The sequence below is a fragment of the Alligator mississippiensis genome, chromosome 10 (assembly GCF_030867095.1).
Source record: "Alligator mississippiensis isolate rAllMis1 chromosome 10, rAllMis1, whole genome shotgun sequence".
In the NCBI taxonomy this organism is placed as follows: Eukaryota; Metazoa; Chordata; order Crocodylia; family Alligatoridae; genus Alligator; species Alligator mississippiensis.
This window is the reverse complement of record NC_081833.1, coordinates 31,163,967-31,180,938: the sequence shown is the minus strand read 5'-3', so window position 1 is coordinate 31,180,938 and position 16,972 is coordinate 31,163,967. Positions and strand designations below refer to the sequence as shown.

The following is a 16,972-nucleotide window of genomic DNA, read 5'->3' as shown; positions in this document are numbered from 1 at the left end:
TGATTTTAAGAAGACAGTCTGCCACATCAAAAAGCAGCCAAATAAGAATGTGGGACATGCCCAGGCAGGCCAAAGAGATGGGCCCAACAAGACATAAACTGAAAGCAAGAAGGAACTACCATAGCTAGAAGATCAGTAGGTGTAAGTCCAGGAAAAAAAACAACAACCAACCAACCAACCAACCAAATAACAGAGAGAGAGAGGGAAAGACAGCTCTTTGTTGTCAACATCCACCTAACTAGGAATCTTAGAGCACTCATCTGAAAGGTGGGTGATCCATGTTCATGTCCTTGCTCCACATCAGGAATCCTAGACTGAGTGCCCTAACCACAAAGTTATTTGCTATTTTGGGATGTCTCTCTCATTTTGACCAGCAATGCCATCTGGGACCAAATAAAACTTTGCCTCAATTAGTACATTACTGTGAAAAAGTTTTAGTTTTGTTGAACTGACATTTTTAATCAAAAACTGCTTTATTGAAAAATTCCCAAATAGCTCTAGTATGTATGCATCCAGTTAGCAAAAGTGCATTGTGATTTATACCAACTATCAGGACTCTGATCAAAAGCAGACCCCTCAATACGAGAATCTACAGAAAGCAAAGCAATCAAACAACAGAATTAAAACCTTGATTTCTTGTATCTGACTCTCAGAACTACAGGCTTTCCATTTTGACCAGGAAACACCTGTTTAAGTTTGAGAGATAAATATGACATGACTGTCAGAATATGTACATTAGAATTCCTTTTCACAGAGACTTCAGACACTTTGGCTTGGTTTCACCTCTGTGATTTTTTTTTTGGATATATGAATGATCACAAGAATTCCCACCCTCTGTGGATAAAAGTGACTGGTGTACAGATTTAGCTTTCCAGGGTTATATATTACGCATGAAAATACCATGATGTGAATTAAGAGTGATAATGAATGTGTAATAATAAGCTATCTTTGGAATGGCAATGAGAATATAGGGCTGGTTCATTTAAGTCCAGTCCCCTGCTACCACAGGCATTACAGCCTGCAGGGAAGGCAAGATACTGTTTTACCAATTAATCCCTTTCATCATAGTTACTCTCCTACAGGATCTGATAGGGAAAACCAGCATAACTATAAGAAGTTAGGCAAAATTCAGGTGTTTGGTTTAGCAACATCTGTTTCAATGTCTGGATAAATATGCTGCAGCTTGGAAAGGTCAGTTCATGGAAGTAAAAATTATAATGCTCTGACTGTAATAGAAAAGTGCCCTGAAAATGGGAAGCAGGCACAGGATATTTTCATTCATGAGGTGCAAGCCACTAGAAACCAGAAGAGAAGATAACTTTGTGGTGATATACTGAGAACTTGTTTGATATGAGACACAGTATGCCCTCCTTCCCCTCAAAATACGTCAGAAGAGAACAATAATCACACACGCACACAGGGACACACTCTAAGTATATTCTGCAAATTCCAAAGCCAGTTATTCAAGGCAGGGGTGTGAAACATATGGCCCATGGGCTAGATATGCCCTGCAGAGGTGGATCATATAGCCCACCATCTTTTCCCTGGACCAGAATGGAAGAGCAGGAGTTGCCTGCTGGTGGCATTTGTGTCCCCTGGTCAGCTTCCCTGAAGAGGGAGGTACTGGTGTGGCACCTACTGCAGCCACTGTCATATTTACTGTTTCCTGTTGATAGTGGCCATGGGAATCACCAGTAACACTTGGTGATGGGGGTGAGCAGTGGCAGCTACAATAGGGACCGCTGACACTCCTCGCAGAGCAGCAGCTCTGATCATGATGGTGGAGCTTCTTACCATGGCTTTTAGATCCATGGCAAAAAATTGGCCTTCTGGTAGCCGTGGCTGCACAATGGACAGAGTCCACTGTAGTACAGCAGGTGCTGCCCACATATACCTGCAAAGCAGGGAATAAGGCCCACAGAACAATTTGAGTTTGACACCCTTGATCTAAAGGATAACAGGGCAGATTGTCACATTCCTCCAGGTTCCCCATACTTTCCTCTCCTGGGACATTGCAGATAACCCTAACCATGAACCCAACTCTTCATGCGTTTATTCAGCCCAGGTGCCCCCAGCCTCAGCTCCAAAGAGCATGAGACAGAAAGTGTCACTTACTAAGTGCCGTGGGAGCCTGCCCGGCAGAGGCATCTGCCCGTTTCAAAGTGGCACTCGCCGTTGAAGCAATCGCTGCACACAAAGGCACAGTTCTCACCATACGTCCCATTGCGACACTTGGTTTCACACCTAGGAAATAGCCAACAGGAACTAGTTACAAGAATGGGAAGGGAAGAGGAGAGCTCTTCCTGGGAGCTAGCAGATAAGACAGCTTGAAGCAGGGCAGGATCATCCAGATAAACAGATTGGAACTTTGGAAATCTCCTGTCATTTCCTGTTCCTCCCTATCCCCAGGAAAAGAGTGGGGATGAAAACCCTCCACACTTTCAGCAAGGAGCTGGGCCCAGTTCAGCTGTGAGAAGCAACCCCATTGTCCATGCAGAGCCAACTGACTATAAAGGGCATTTTGGGGCTTTGAACCATGTCTCCTCAGGAGCAGTTAGGCTGTTTGAGGGACATGTGGAAACAAAGGGAAAGATTATGCTGTCTTTCAGGGCAAGTTGGGCTCTTTCCTTGGGTCCCCATAAAAGCAGTAATTTGTACACATCTCACAGTCTTGTCACTTCAAAAGCCCAGCCAGGATTTATGCCCATCATTTCATGAAGACCTTTGAGATATGGTAGAAAAACTAGCTCTGCTTTCTGATAGATGCTGTGGTCTCTGGAAACTGAGAGACACCTTAGCTGGTGGTTTGGTACTGTCACACCTGGGCTATGTCTGGGTGGTGCCTTTATGAGTTCCAGAGTGAGGGAGTCTTCAAAACTATCCAGCACAGACCCAAGTCAATAGCACCTTCCTTTCTACATTGCCTCCATTTGATTGAGCAGGATTTGTCCAGACCTGGCCTTCCTGAGGCATTCTCCTTCCCCATTCCCTATCCAGACTACTCTAAGCATGGCTTTCCAGGATGCCTTGTCTTGTGAAAGAACCTGAAATTTGGCTGAGAACTGGAGGGTGACACACTATTATTCTCCTGCTAGGACAGAGTTCGGAGGGAAATGAGGTTGTGCAGGTGCCCTGTCCTCATGACCTTGAGATCTGTGCTATGCCTGCATGAATTTGGAGACTGGAAAGGATTAATCAAATCCAGATAACAGAGAGCTGAAGCCCAAGGCCAGCAGCAAATGTCTCTAAGAGAACACAAGAGCTGAAATTGCTCAGACTAGGCACATAGCCAGGGTTAACCAGCTAGGACCCCAGCCAGAGTTGGCACAAGGGTTCTACCAACCTGCTGAGATGGAAGATGAAACTCATACAAGAGTTCAATTAAATATATCCCCTCCCAGAGGCTACAAAGCCCTGTTAAGGGCTTAGAGGGAGGGGACCATTCCTTACACTTCCAGTGACTTCAGAGCTGGCATCCTAGAGTGGAAGGAAAGGGTGAGCCTCACCAGCCTCTTCATATGCATGGAGCTGTTTGGACCTGCCATGACAGCAAACATTGATCACTCTTACGCAGGCTGGGAGAGGGAGTGACCTGGGAGAAGAGGCCTTCAAAGGAGAGAAAATGCTGACAGAGGATGCCAGTGCTCTGTCAACAGTCAATCATAGAATCATAGAAAATTAGGGCTGGAAGGACCTCAGGAGGTCATCTAGTCCAACCCCTGTTCAAAGCAGGACCAGCCCCAAGTATATTATCCCAGCCAAATCTCAGCAAGGTTCTGAGAGTTTGATCCTTTGTGATTAGCTTACATGCTGCAGGGAAAGAAAGAACTGTAATTCCTCTCCTTTGGTCAGTATCTGTTTCTTCTGGTCAGTTTTGTTTCCCTAGAGGCTGGACAGCTCCAGGGAAGGAGGGAAGACATCCTAGGACCAATAAAAGCTCACAGCAGGAATAATTTCCACTCTGCTCAGTTTTGATGCAACAGCCTCTTCTGCATGCATTCCAAAGGGCAAAGTTCTGTTTTCTTGGATGTTGTGCCCTATCGGTTCATATACAGCCTTGGAGGAAAACTGGTTTGTTGAGGGTAGGCTGCTGGCTGCCTCATGTAGGAAGGTCGAAAATGCCATGCAGCTGTTCAGACCCTGTTTTCAAAATCCCTTGCAACAAAGCCAGCATAAACTCAGCAACTAAATTAGGCTGTCTCTCTCAGCTAACAGTGTCCTTGCTAGAGCATTCACAATCACAGCTCTTTCCCATAGACCAGGGCTGCCCAACTGGTGGCCTACAAGCAGTTAACATGTGGTCTGTGAGTCCCTGCAGCCCCTTCGTCCACTGGCACATGGTGGGGAAGGGCCTGGGGGAGTGGGAACATGTGCAATCAGTGCTACCTGGGAGGTAGAGGGTCTGCTTGCCACCAGCACAACCCATTGGCAGGGGGAGGGGGGGGATCCTGAAGGAACTATACCCACAGTGTGTGGTCCATACCATGAGCAACCGCCAGCAGTGCTGAGGTTGGGCAACCCTGCCACAGACCATCTGCCTGGGAGCACCCCCTGCTTTAGGGCCTGTTACAGAAATAACCTGCTCCCTGCAGCTGTCAGAAATCAGGGCAGCAGGTAGGCTTTAACTTCTCCAGCTCATGGCTTGTAGCTCAGTAACTGCCCATGCCCCAGTCCCTTACAGTTACAGCTGCCTGCCCTGATCACACTGGCCAGTGACTTCAGTCTGGATCTCTGCTGGATCCTGATCCCCTAGCTTGTGGGTGATTACTGAGGTAAAGCCACATCTTGGTTTCTTACAGACCTCTACCTCCTGACCTGCCTCTTCCTGATCCCCTGACTCCAGACTCCAGTTTGGACCTTGTCTGCTCCTGTTTCCCCTGGATTATGACTCTCTAGGGTCAAGCTCCAACCACCCACATGCCAACTCTATTCCTGACAGCAGACCCCTTCTCAACTTGACTGATTTCACTGTGTTTGGAAATTAACTGGATAGACTTGCTAATCACTGCTTGGGCCTGCTAGCTCTTAAAAAAGAAGGCCACTCTTTTTACCCAAGGTTAGTGGTTTTCAAGGGCTGATGGCAAAGTTTTTCACTTCCTCCCATGTGAGAAGCAGGCAGGTAAAAGCAACAATTAGACTTTGCCCAGAGCAAGATCAGGCTATGACTGGTCAGATCCTCCAGCAAAGCTTTGCCAGTGTCTCTGGGCATAACTTGGACCCACTGGGTAGAATCCTAAGGATAGCACCCACACTTTCAACCATACTTTGAGAGAAAAGACCCATTCCTGATGGACAGTTTAACTGGTATTCAGAGGAAGGCAGCATTTCTAATGCTTAAGACAATGAATGAGAATCACAGAAATCAAAGATCTACTCCAGGCACAGACACAAGCCTCCTGGGTCACTCATGCCAATAGCGGTCAGGTCTAAGTTTCAGCGACAGCTCCCTGCCACAACTCACCGATCTCCAATCCATCCAGGATTGCAGTGCGAGCACTTGCCATTGATGTGGTTGCAGGTGTGGCCATCTTTGCATGGAGGGCAGATTTTCCCACAGCCCTCTCCATAGAACCCTGGTGAACAGGCCTGATCACATTTGGTGCCATTCCAACCAGCTTCACATGTCAAGCAGCGGCCATCAGCAATTGTGCAAGGCTGCAGCCCCTTGCACTGTCCACAGCTGTAAGTGTCAACATGGAGAACAGCACAGAACATTAGCAGGTGACCTTCCAATGCTCTGGACACACCCACACAAGTGTCAGGTATGTCTATACAGTTACTTAGGGCAACTCCTAGACTCACTGTAACTCAAACCCAATGGCTATTTACCCTAGAAACTTCTTAGCTCACAAGCTCTCTTGTGCACAAAACCCCAAAGCCAAGTTTCCCTCTAGTGCTTCCTTCCTCTACAGCAATGGTCTCCAAACTTTTTAGGTCAGAGATCACTTTGGGAATTTAAAAGGACTTCAAGATCCACCCCCTCTCCCCCCCTGGCCCTGCCCAGGAGGCAAGTCTGTGGGGATGGGAGCAGGGAGGGGAAAGGGACGGTGGGGGGGGGGGGGCAGGGAGGAGCAGATCGAGGCCCCAGCCCTAGTTCCACTCCTTCCCCGGATCCGCCCATGGGGCAGGATGGGCTGGGCGGCACTGGGCTGTTTCCAACCAGGCTGTGCTCAGGCCAGGTGGTGGTGGCGGCACTGCAAGTGGGGTCACGGCAGGCGGCTGTAGCCCCCAACCCCCACTCCCAATGCCATAGCCACCCACCCCAAGTGCAGTGCAGGACAGGTGTGGTAGGAACAGCTCGGTGCAGCCTCCTGTTCTGCAGCTACAGTCTGCCCTCCCCTACACCTGCCAGCCCCGGCCCCCATGTCCTCAGGGGGAATGGGAGAGAAAGGGGCAAGGAGAGGGGAAGGCTGTGCTGGGCTGTTCCCACTGGGCCTGGCCCAGGCTGTGGTTGGGGTAGGCAGCTGCAATGCTGGGAGCAGGGACTGGGGGTGCTACAGCCCCCTTACGTGCCCTTGCATGTAGCACCACTGCCACCTGGCCTGAGCACAGCCCCACCAGGAGTAGCCTGGAAGGAACAGCCCACAGCCTGTCCTACCCCACCCCTTGGACAGATCCAGGGGCATGGGCCCGCCATGCCCTCCCAGGCTGTGTGCTCACCCTCCCCATGCCAGCTGTGCAGGGCCTGCCCTGATCCAGCCCCACTACCTACCTCAGAGCTGTAGCTGCCGGCATGTGTCTCCCCCCGCCCCCACTCCCCACCCCCTTCTGTGTGCAGTGGAGGCAGCTCCAAGCCCCACTGCACATGCCCCCCAGGCCTCCACCCCTTCCCTCTGACTGGCCTGCTGGGCTGGCAGAGGTGCACACACCCCAGCCCAGGCTCGACTTCAAGAGGCTCCGGGATCTACCGGTCAATCATGATGGACCGGTTGATAACCACTGCTCTACAGCAGAGATAGGCAACCCCCAACATGGGTGCCAGAGTGTGGCATGCAAAGGCATTTTGCTTGGCATGCATGCTTCTAGGCAAAGGGTGGGGGAAGGGGCCAGCTCTGCACTGCCACAAGAAGGATTGGACCCCTGGTGGCTCCCATGCCATCTGCCCCTGGCACACCAACATCTTACGAGTCGAGGTTACAGGTGTTTTGGGCACATTGCCCAAAAACGTTGCCTACCCCTGCTCTACAGTGTTTCATAATTAACCCCAACATGACAGAAAGTCTATCACAGAAAGTCTATCACATCCCTTGTGTCTAGTAGTCTCTCCTATTCTTCTAGGAATCAGCCTGCCCATTATTAGTTTTTCCTTCTGTGCTTCCTATACATGTGTACAGCAAGATAACGCAATAAGTAAGGGAGGTGCAGCCCATGTAGCTTGGGATAGGCAAGAAGAAGCCTTCAGTTTGCCCCAAATAGCCTGAATATGCTTGCTGGCCCTCAGGCTGACTACCCTATCCTTCTTCAAAAGTAAGCAGGACTTAGTTACTGGACCAAATTGTTTGAACACAAAGCACATGCGAAAAAAAGGTCTTCCATCAAAGCTCTGGATCAGGGATCAAAACCAATGTATCATTTTTCCTTACCGCCTCCTGCAGCCTTGTCCATAGAAGCCAGCTGGGCAGGGTTCTCGGCAGTATTTGCCCCGGTATCCTGGCTCACAGGTACACGTTCCATCCACCTGATTACACTTTCCCTTATAGCACTGGCAGTAGCGATCACATCGAGGGCCAAAAGTACGGTCACGGCACTGGCAACGCCCGGTGAACTGCTCACATGGCGAGTTGTTGCAGGAGCACTGGTTGTTACAGCCACGACCCCACCAGCCTGGCTGACAGATGCAGTTCCCTGTCTGCTGGTCACACTGGGAATTGTGGCTGCAGTAGCAGGAGCTGGAACACTGGAGACCCCACCAGTTTGGCTCACAGGTGCACTTGCCTGTTTTCTGGTCACACTTGCCATGCTTACAGAGGCAAATGTTCTCACACTTGAGGCCCCAGCGGTTGGGATTGCATGTGCACTGGCCTGTGACATCCTCGCATTGGCCATTGGGGTAGCAGTTGCACATTTCCTTACAATCAGGACCCCAGAACTGGCGGGGACATTCTGCAAAACAAACATTTCCCCCCAATATCTAGTTGGACATTTCCCATAAAGGCAAGGAAAAACAACTTTCCCCTCTTGCTGCAGGGACAAGTACCAATGGCTTGAAGTGGCACAAAATAAGTTTAGATTGGATATCAGTGAAAAAATGTCACTGTTAGGACAGTGAGGCAGTGGAATGGACTACCTAGGGAAGTTGTGGACTGTCCATCCCTAAAGGTATTCAAGAAGAGGTTGCTCCAGGATGATCTCAACATAGCTATGCCTATGTTCTACTGTGGGTATTTCCCATGCTTCTGGGCTTTGCTGGTTGCCATATGGGGCCAGGAGGAAATTTTATCACATTTAAAGGAGCCACAATCAGGAGGACACTCATTCATCTTTACTAAACAGATCTGTAACCTTGGTTCTGCACTCAAGAGTATTGCAAAGGAACTTGTAGGATGGTCAGTCCATAACAAGAGCAGCTGTCTATGTGACAGCTACTGCTACTTTTCCCCTGACATGATGATACCAACAAAATGACAAAACAGAAGCTGAACTAGCTTCTCTAGTGGTCTCTGCCCTAAAAAAATGTTATCTTCCAGACAGAAAGCACACAGGACACTTTTTGGTAGGGACCCCTAAAGGATCCCTGGTATGCCATAGACTTGGATCCTCCAGAGAAAAGGGACCAGACTTAGCAGTAATTCACAGGAGCAGCAATGCAAAGGGTCACCTGGCTAAGCTGTGCGACCTTTCACCTAAAGGTATAAAGGGCTTCTTAATCCCCTCCTCTCCTAGCTTTCCCATTTAGCAGTATCTCCTATCACTAGGGCCTGTTTTCAATCATGAGCCCAGATCACTAGTATCACGGCCTGACCGTGGCATGGACCACCATTTTTGCTCCCAGGTTGTGGTGCCCCCCTCCCTTGCTAACTGGCAGGTTTAGGGCCATCCTACTGGCTAAGCCTGGCTCCCAGTGGCAGGCTGGGGGCAAGGATCAGGAGTGCCCAGCAGGGAGGTGGGGAGGATAAAGCCTCCAAGCAGGATGCTGCAAATCTCCCCCCAGGGGCATGGAGCCCATCTGCTGGAAGAAGGGGGTGGGGACCTGCTGCTGGAGTAGGGAAAGGGGGGGATAATTCACCTGACAGCATGCCTGGCACCTCACAGACCCTACCCTGGCCAAACTTACCCAGCATTGTGGCATTATAGCATCACAGTCCACAGACAACAGGCTGTGAGGTGGGGGGGGAGGAGCGTGAGCGACATCGCTTGAACGCGAGGGGCTGCTGCCCCTCAGCCTCACACACTGCTGCCCCTGCCCCTGCCCTCAGCTCCACATGCATGCTGGGCAGCACTGAGTACTTCCCTCCTACTGCCTGCCTGGACCTGCCCGGTGATGCACTGCTGCTGCTGCCGCCACTGGCTGGGGCAGGGACTGGGGGCTCCACAGCGGTGCAGGCACCCCCATGGCTCCATCTTGTTGCAACAAAATGTCATGATATGGCCGCTTGCTGGGGAACTCCCCAGCAAGTGGCCATATCATGGCATTTCATTGCAAATCACACTTTTCATGAAAATCACTTGATTTTGTTATTTTCACGAAACATGCAAAACTGCCATTTAATCCAGACTCTACCTATCACAAAATAAATTTAGTCACAATGTAGGTGAACCACTTGCACAACTGAGTTGCATAATTTCTGCTCCTTGAAATGCTCATTTCCACACTCTAACTAGTGCAGCAGGTGGGATGAGCTTTTTAAAGGCAGGAATCACTGTTAAATTGAACACACACATCCTAATGATGGAGTCAGTTCTCAAGCTCTCTAGGGACAGGGAAACCTCTTCTGCCATGATAAGGCAGCAGCCGAGTCCCTGTGGCCCCCTGCCTGGAGCTTAGCCATAGGACCTGTCTTCAGGAGAAAGTTGGCACAGGGTGGGGAAAAAACAAATGAAGGCTTCCACCTGGCCCATGGTTCTGACCCCACATAATCCTCTCCCCTCACACACACAGTGAGGAATAACCCCTGCAGTAAGCAACTTGCCATGCAGGGAGGTGCAATGTGCTGTCCTAATCTCTGTAAACAGTGCTGTGTGGTGCTGTGTTCAGAGATCTTCTACGAGCCCAGACTGAGTTTGTTCCATTCAACAAGGTAGGTTTTCTGGGCCAGTAACATGTTATCCTGGGATACGAGAGCCAAGAAAAGCATAGACAACATCATTAGCACGTCTCATTTTGTTGCTGTGTTTTGGTGGCACAGATGTAAATGAGGGCAGAACTGATCCCTGCAGCTGGAACACAGTGAACAAGTCTAGTGATGATGTCTGAGCCAGAACAGACCGCAGCTCACTTTCCACTAAGCAGCACTGGCTGCAGAGAGATAATAGAGTTAAGAAGGAATAAGAAAGGCTCTGGGTGTCACTGGAGTAAGCAGCCTAACTTGGGAGCAGCCTGCTCCCACCCACATGTGGTTCTGCTGCAGCAAAGGGCCATGATTTAGTGACATATTTCTAGCAACAATAAAAAACACAATGGTTTGACCCCTAACATTGCCTAAGAACAGTTGGGTATTTCCCTTCAGGACTATAGCAACTAATAATTGAAGCAAGAATCCCCCAATCCCCATAAGGAGCATCAGCTAACACCTCGGCTTTTTTGTTGCATCCCAAGGATGTGTACAGGGGGACAGAGAAGCTTCACCTCCATATTTTATTAGTTACTCTACCTGGGATGGCCCCTAGAGTGCTAGGAAAAGTACTAGGGAAGCCAAGCAAAGAAAGTTAAGAGCTGCTACAATGAAACTTTGCTGGATACTCACTCGTGTCACAGTTGGCTCCAAAGTATCCATGGCGACAGCGACATTCATTGGGCCTCACACACACCTCATTCTCCTTGCAAGTGAAGTTCCCTTCACAGACAGCTGTGAGAGGGAGAGAGAGTTTGCACATTGATACATGGAGCAACTAAGTGTTCTTAGCATTCCCCATTCACGAGGAAAGCCCCCACAGCCTAGGAAGGGTGGTGCTGCTCAGCCCCACAATCCCTTTCTTCGGAAGCCACTCTCACGTGCGCCCAGTTCAGAGTGGAAATAAGGTGGGAATCTGGCTGGATCCATGAAGCATGCCTCAGTGCTCAGCTGATGGCTGCCTTCTGGCCACCAGTGATGGGGCTTTAGTGGGAAGATCAAGGACTCCGAGGTTCAAAGAAAACAAGAGGGCAGTCTGCAGTAGGGGTTAGTCTATGCTGACATTCTCCACGCCAAGGGTGTTGTGTCAGGGCCAAGAATGATTTAACAACCTGGACATTTCCACCTATGTCCTGTAGCTGCACTGCTCTGGGAGAGACAAAACCCATGAAAGCTGAAGGCAAAGTGCTCACAGCTGAGGAGGCTACCTGTGGAGGTCCCAGAGCAGGGCAAGCTAAAGGCATGCAGAAAGGCCCACCTCTTTCCCAGGCCTTTTCACAGAAACTGGTATGGTAAAACAACATACAAACCCAAACACACACATGTATGTGTCTGCCAAGCAGAGTTGCCTTAACTAAAGGAAAGAGAAAAGTAGAAGGTCCTGTGCAGTCCACCTTACCTGAAAGCTGTTAGATCTATGGTGATGGATACTACAGAAAGCCCTAAAATAGATAGATAGATTAGATAAAACAGGTTAGATGGATAGGGAGCAGTGGATGTAGTAGGTAGAACAAGACTAAGGCTGGGGAGACAGTCTTTTTCCTGATTGATACCTCCTTCCCTGGGCCAGTCATTTCTCCCTACATACAAATGGAGAAACTGAGAGGATAGTTTCTCTTCCAGCTTTGTGAAACCTTTTGAGAGAGTCAGATACAGGCATTAAATCCATGCAAAATGCTGTTATTAGTGTTAATGCAAACTTTATGGTATTAGTCTGTTACACTCTCTTTACCATTATATATACAGGAGAAGCAAAAGAACTAAATTAACTTTTCTACAGGAACCGTAGCTTTGGAATTCCCTGGACTCATGTGATCAAGATGAGTCTATGTCCTTACCATGCACATGCAGAAAGCCTTTCCTCAAGCACTAAAACCTAGCTCTTTCTGGGGCAAACTGCAGCAGCTGCAGAGTGCAGCTGAGGAATACTACACAACAGGAAGTGAGGGATACTATGGGCCAACTGAAACTGCAGGAAGTTTTACAGGAATCCAAAAATAGCTTTGGAAAGTCTCACAGGAATGTTCTGGGATTTCAGGTTCCAAGAACTTACAAAGCTTGTCGCTCTTTCATTATTAAATTCAACAAAACATTCTAATCCAGAGCTGCCCAATGCCAAGCTTCAGCCCTCAAGGGACATTTACTCTGGATCTTTAACTCTTGGCAATGAAAAGTGTAGCTGTCTGATGATTCTGCCCTGGGGCAGCCATGGCAAAAGCTCTACTCCCAAGCGCTGCCTCTGTCTAAGCTGACTTAGTTAGCTTCAGCTGGGCCTTACGCTGGGGTGTAACCAGCCAGAAAACCTCCCCAGTGGGGATATACAAGTGGTGAGAGCCCAAGTTCCCAATCTTTGCCTCTTTTGCTCAATGCAGGCATGTTTAGGCTCAACACAAGGACTTGGACCTATAGCAACATTTACTGGAATGCAACATGTACCATGCATAAAGACACTCCTTTTCTTCATCTCTATGCCTCTCCCTACATATCAGAGATGAGGCTGTATCGTTACCTATTTCATTACCTATTTTGTCTCTCCCAGGTAGCTGGGTGCTACACCTTGGAAACCCACCAATCCATTGGATAGTCATTGTCCAGTGTCACAGGAGTTATTTTGCGTACCTGGAAGCAGAGGTTTAGTAATGCAGCTCTATGCTCAGGGCAGCTGAGTAGCAGCTGAAGCAGTGCCAGCTCCTTTGACAACACAATCAGCTACTGCTGCAGCAACAGCTGCTTTTATGCCCCTCCATAAAGGTGGTGCCCAGGGCTGCTGCTCCAGTTGCCCCTGCCTTGGTTACACAACTGCCTGGAAGTGTCCTCCTGACCCTGTACAGAGACTGGGTTTGCCATGAAGCTGGGCTTCAGCCTCTTGTCAAGGACCAATGAGGGACTCAGGATGTGACAAAAATGTAAAATGAAGAATATAACAAAATTATTCATGCTGTGGGCTTCCTTCCTATCATTAAAAAAAACAAAAACAAAATAGAACAAAAAAGCCACCGCGACCAACAGGAGTTCACTTGCCTTTGATTCAGTAGCATTTGCTGCAATGTAAATGGCTGTCAACAATAATGGTATGGAAACCCCAAATCTGTGTAAACTGTAGGAAGCCCCAGGGCTAATGTTAGGGACTACCTCTCAAGGAGAACAGAATGCTATTTTTAAACTGAAGCCTGCATTTACAGTCTCATAGTGGCAGCTGGCAGGATATCAGCTGTGTCTAGTTCTGTAAAAGGAGCCCAGCATGGAATGGGCTCTCTCCATCTGGCTACAGTGCTGCTTTAAACAAGTGAGGAGGCACATCAGGATGTGCCTGCTCCTGTGGTGCTTGCCAGACTCTGCAAACATCCACCCTTTCTTTGCTAGTCCCAGCCCCACCCTAAGAGTTGGCTCCTACAAAGTAAAAGCTAGTCGATTCCCAAAAGGAACTCCCTGAAACCAGAGCTAAGTTCAGGTGTACAAAGACCCCCAAGAAGGGTGGAAGAGGGTATATGGGCTCTCCTACCCTGAACACATCACACTAGGCCTATAGTACTAGCAGAATTCTCTTCAAGAAGGGAACAAGTAGCAGATCTGAGGAAGAAGCAGTGTCTAAGGAAGGAATGCTGTTGCTTACCTATTAAACATTCATCTCCTTGTTGCCTCCATCCTGGGCAGCACACAGCCCCAGAAAAGCTGAACAGGGAAAAACACAAAGGCTGGTTACCATTCTCATGCTCTTTTGGCCTCACTGCAAACTCCCTCCCCTTCCTGCAGAGAATGGTACTGTACATGTCGGACCACAAGTGTTAGAGAGCCACATGGTTCTGTACACTCATGCCCTGGACAAGCAGAAGTTACAAAATTGTAGTTGAGCAAAACTCCATGACTAACAAGTGTTAGGCAGAGAAGGAAAATACCCTTATGCCTCAGCCCACAGCTGGGCAACTTTAGTACATCTGAGAGCCACATGCAGCCACAGAACACATGACATATGCTACAGGGATGGGTCCCTGTAATCCACCCCCACCACGCAGGCAATGCCAGAGACAGTGCGCAGCCATTTGAGATCCCCATTGGCCACTTGTGGTCACTTTTTGCTCCCATTTGTGATGAGGAAGCTCATCTACAGGGACTACCACCCACTACAAGCTAGACTGGAGCCATGTTCGACACCAGAATTGCACCTACAAACTTTCAAGCAACTGCAGCTACTCTACCACATGGTGTTCCTTGCTGGGAACACAGAAGTCCAGTGCTTTGGGCTCTACACTGCCTGCCTGGAGACTTCAGAGAATGGGGTGAGAAAGCACTGGCTCTGAACCCAAAAGCCTGAGTTGTTCATTGCAATAACCAGAGAAATCCTTCTCACCCTGCCTGACCCCTCTACAGCTGTTATCAGGCTAAGATGCAGGGCCAACAGGACCCTGGTTCCAAGAATAGAGCAGCTGGAGGCATAGCATTTCTGATGAGGAGACTGAAATTCAAAGACCCTTTGCCCAGTCTGGGTGATAGGCCAGGGTTAACCACCTTTGGAGTGTGCTAGCAGAACTGTCAGGTATCCGGGTTGTAGCCGTATTGGTCTAGAGAAAAAGGCAATCAGGATTTGTAGTAGAGAAGATATATTTTATTAGACCAACAAGATTTTTGCAAAAAAAAAAAAAAAAATTTAATTGCAAGCTTTTAGCCACAAACACTCTTCATCAGGCATTGGAGGAAAGATTGTAGAAGTTTTCCTGCATAGAAATGAAAGTTCATATTTCATAGGATTTCACAGGGGAGTCAATAGATGGAAAACTCCTCTAGGCAGTCAGGTCATACCAGATATTTTTCTGATTTGCAGTACACATTTACTCTGAGCCTCTAATATGGTGTTTTCAAACAGTTTATATTAGGGGTGCACTGATAGAGATTTTGGGGGCCGATACCAATAGCCTATTTTTAAGGAGGCATATCCGCTGATACCTATCTGATTTCCAATATAGCTGCGTGCAGCTAGTAAGTCTGTTGTGGTAGAGGAGGGGGAGGGAAGGGGCGTGGGGTGGGGGGCAGATAAAACACCCCCATGGTGAGGGAGGTGGCAGGGGCAGAGGCAGGGACAGGGGCAGGGGCTGCCCAGCCGGGGTGGGGCAGGGTGCGGGACAGAGCCACAGACCGTCGGGGGAGGGGGCGCAGCTTCTGCCACTTTACGCACCCCAGGAGGGCATCGGAGTGGGGGGGGGGGGTGTGCCCCTGGATATATGCGGGGCAGGGTGGGTGGGCTGGAGCCAGGGCTGTGCTCTTCTCAGTGAGGGTTGGACTTGGGGTGGGCGGTGGTGGCACTGGGAGGGGGGCTATGGAGTGGGCTGCAGCCACTCCAAATTTTGCTGTATCCCCTCTCCCAGCTCTACCGCCACCCACCAGGCACAGCCCCAGCTCAACACTCTGTCTCCACCCATGCACATTGGGCAGATGGTGGCAGCAGCGCTGGAAGCGGGAATACAGCAAAATGTGGGGTGGCTACAGTCCCCCCCATAGCTCTCCTCCCAGTGCCGCCGCTGCCTGCCCAAGCCCAGCCCCTGCCGGGAAGAGTCCAGCACAGCCCCAGCTCTGGTCCGCAGCTGCAACCCACCTGCCCCACCCCATGCAGATCTGAGGTTACACCTGCCCCCATTCCCTCCCGGGTTGTGTTGTACAGTGCCGGGAGCCACTTGCCCCTCCCCAAGCTGCATCTCTGTCTCACACCCCCTGCCTGCGCAGCACCTGCCCCTGCCCTCACTGCAGGGGTGGTGTTGATGTGCCCTGCCCCCATGCCCCTTACCTTGCACCACAACAGACTTACAAGCAGCACGCAGTTCTTCATGCTGCTGAGCTATGCTCCTTGCTGTCTGAGTGCTGTGCTGGGGCTGTGCATATGCGTGGGCATTTACCAGCCAAATTATCGGCCACATCGGGCTGATTTCTGATACAGCCAATTTTCTGTATATCGGTACCGATCCAATATCAAACTTACGTATCGGTGTACCTCTAAGTTTATATGATTCCTATAGGCATTTTGGTGTATTCCTGCACCTTTATTTTACTTCTAACTAGCTGCCTCATTTTAGTGCAACTTCCTTTGTAAAGTTAAATATTGTTATGGTGGATTTTTTGGCTTATGCTTTCCTGTAGGGATACTGAATTTGATTATAGATTTCATAGATATTAGGGCTGGAAGGGACCTTGCAAGATCATTGGGTCCTGCCCCCTGTCCAAAGGGCAGGCAGTCAGCAGGGGTCAAATGATCCCAGCAAGATAGGCATCCTGTTTCTTAAAGGAAACCAGAGTTGGTACCTGCACTATCTCTGGAGGGAGTCTCTTCCAGGCCCTGGGGACTTGGACACTAAAGAAGTTTCTCCTTATGTCCAGCCTAAAATGGTCTTCCAAGAGTTTGTGATCATTGGACCTAGTCTTCCCATGCATTGCCCCAGTGAACAGATGTTCTCCCAGTTCCCGGTGCACACCCCTTATATACTTATAGGCTGCCACCTAGTCACCCCTGAGCCTACGCTTCTCCAGGCTGAAGAGTCCCATGTCTCTCAGCCTTTCCTCAGAAGGCCTGGTCTCTTGTCCTCTAATCATTCATGTGGCTCTCCTCTAGACTTCTCTTGAGCTTTTCCACATCCTTTCTGAATTGTGGAGCCCAGAATTGGGCACAGTATTCCAGCTCTGGTCTCAGCAAGGCCGAGTAAAGTGGGAGGATGACT

At 49.4% G+C, this 16,972-nt stretch overlaps 1 protein-coding gene across 1 annotated transcript in view; it reads right to left on the bottom strand.

Annotated features, from left to right (window-relative positions):
- Window positions 1–16,972, bottom strand: part of SCARF2 (scavenger receptor class F member 2) — a 177,395-nt gene that overhangs the window by 130,200 nt on the left and 30,223 nt on the right. Inside the window, exons 2-6 of the mRNA XM_014602041.3 lie at window positions 13,885–13,943; window positions 10,905–11,006; window positions 7,584–8,103; window positions 5,462–5,680; window positions 2,116–2,244 (exon numbers count right to left, since the gene is read on the bottom strand). Of these exons, the coding sequence (XP_014457527.3) occupies window positions 2,116–2,244; window positions 5,462–5,680; window positions 7,584–8,103; window positions 10,905–11,006; window positions 13,885–13,943 (1,029 nt within the window). The remainder of the gene's footprint in view (window positions 1–2,115; window positions 2,245–5,461; window positions 5,681–7,583; window positions 8,104–10,904; window positions 11,007–13,884; window positions 13,944–16,972) is intronic.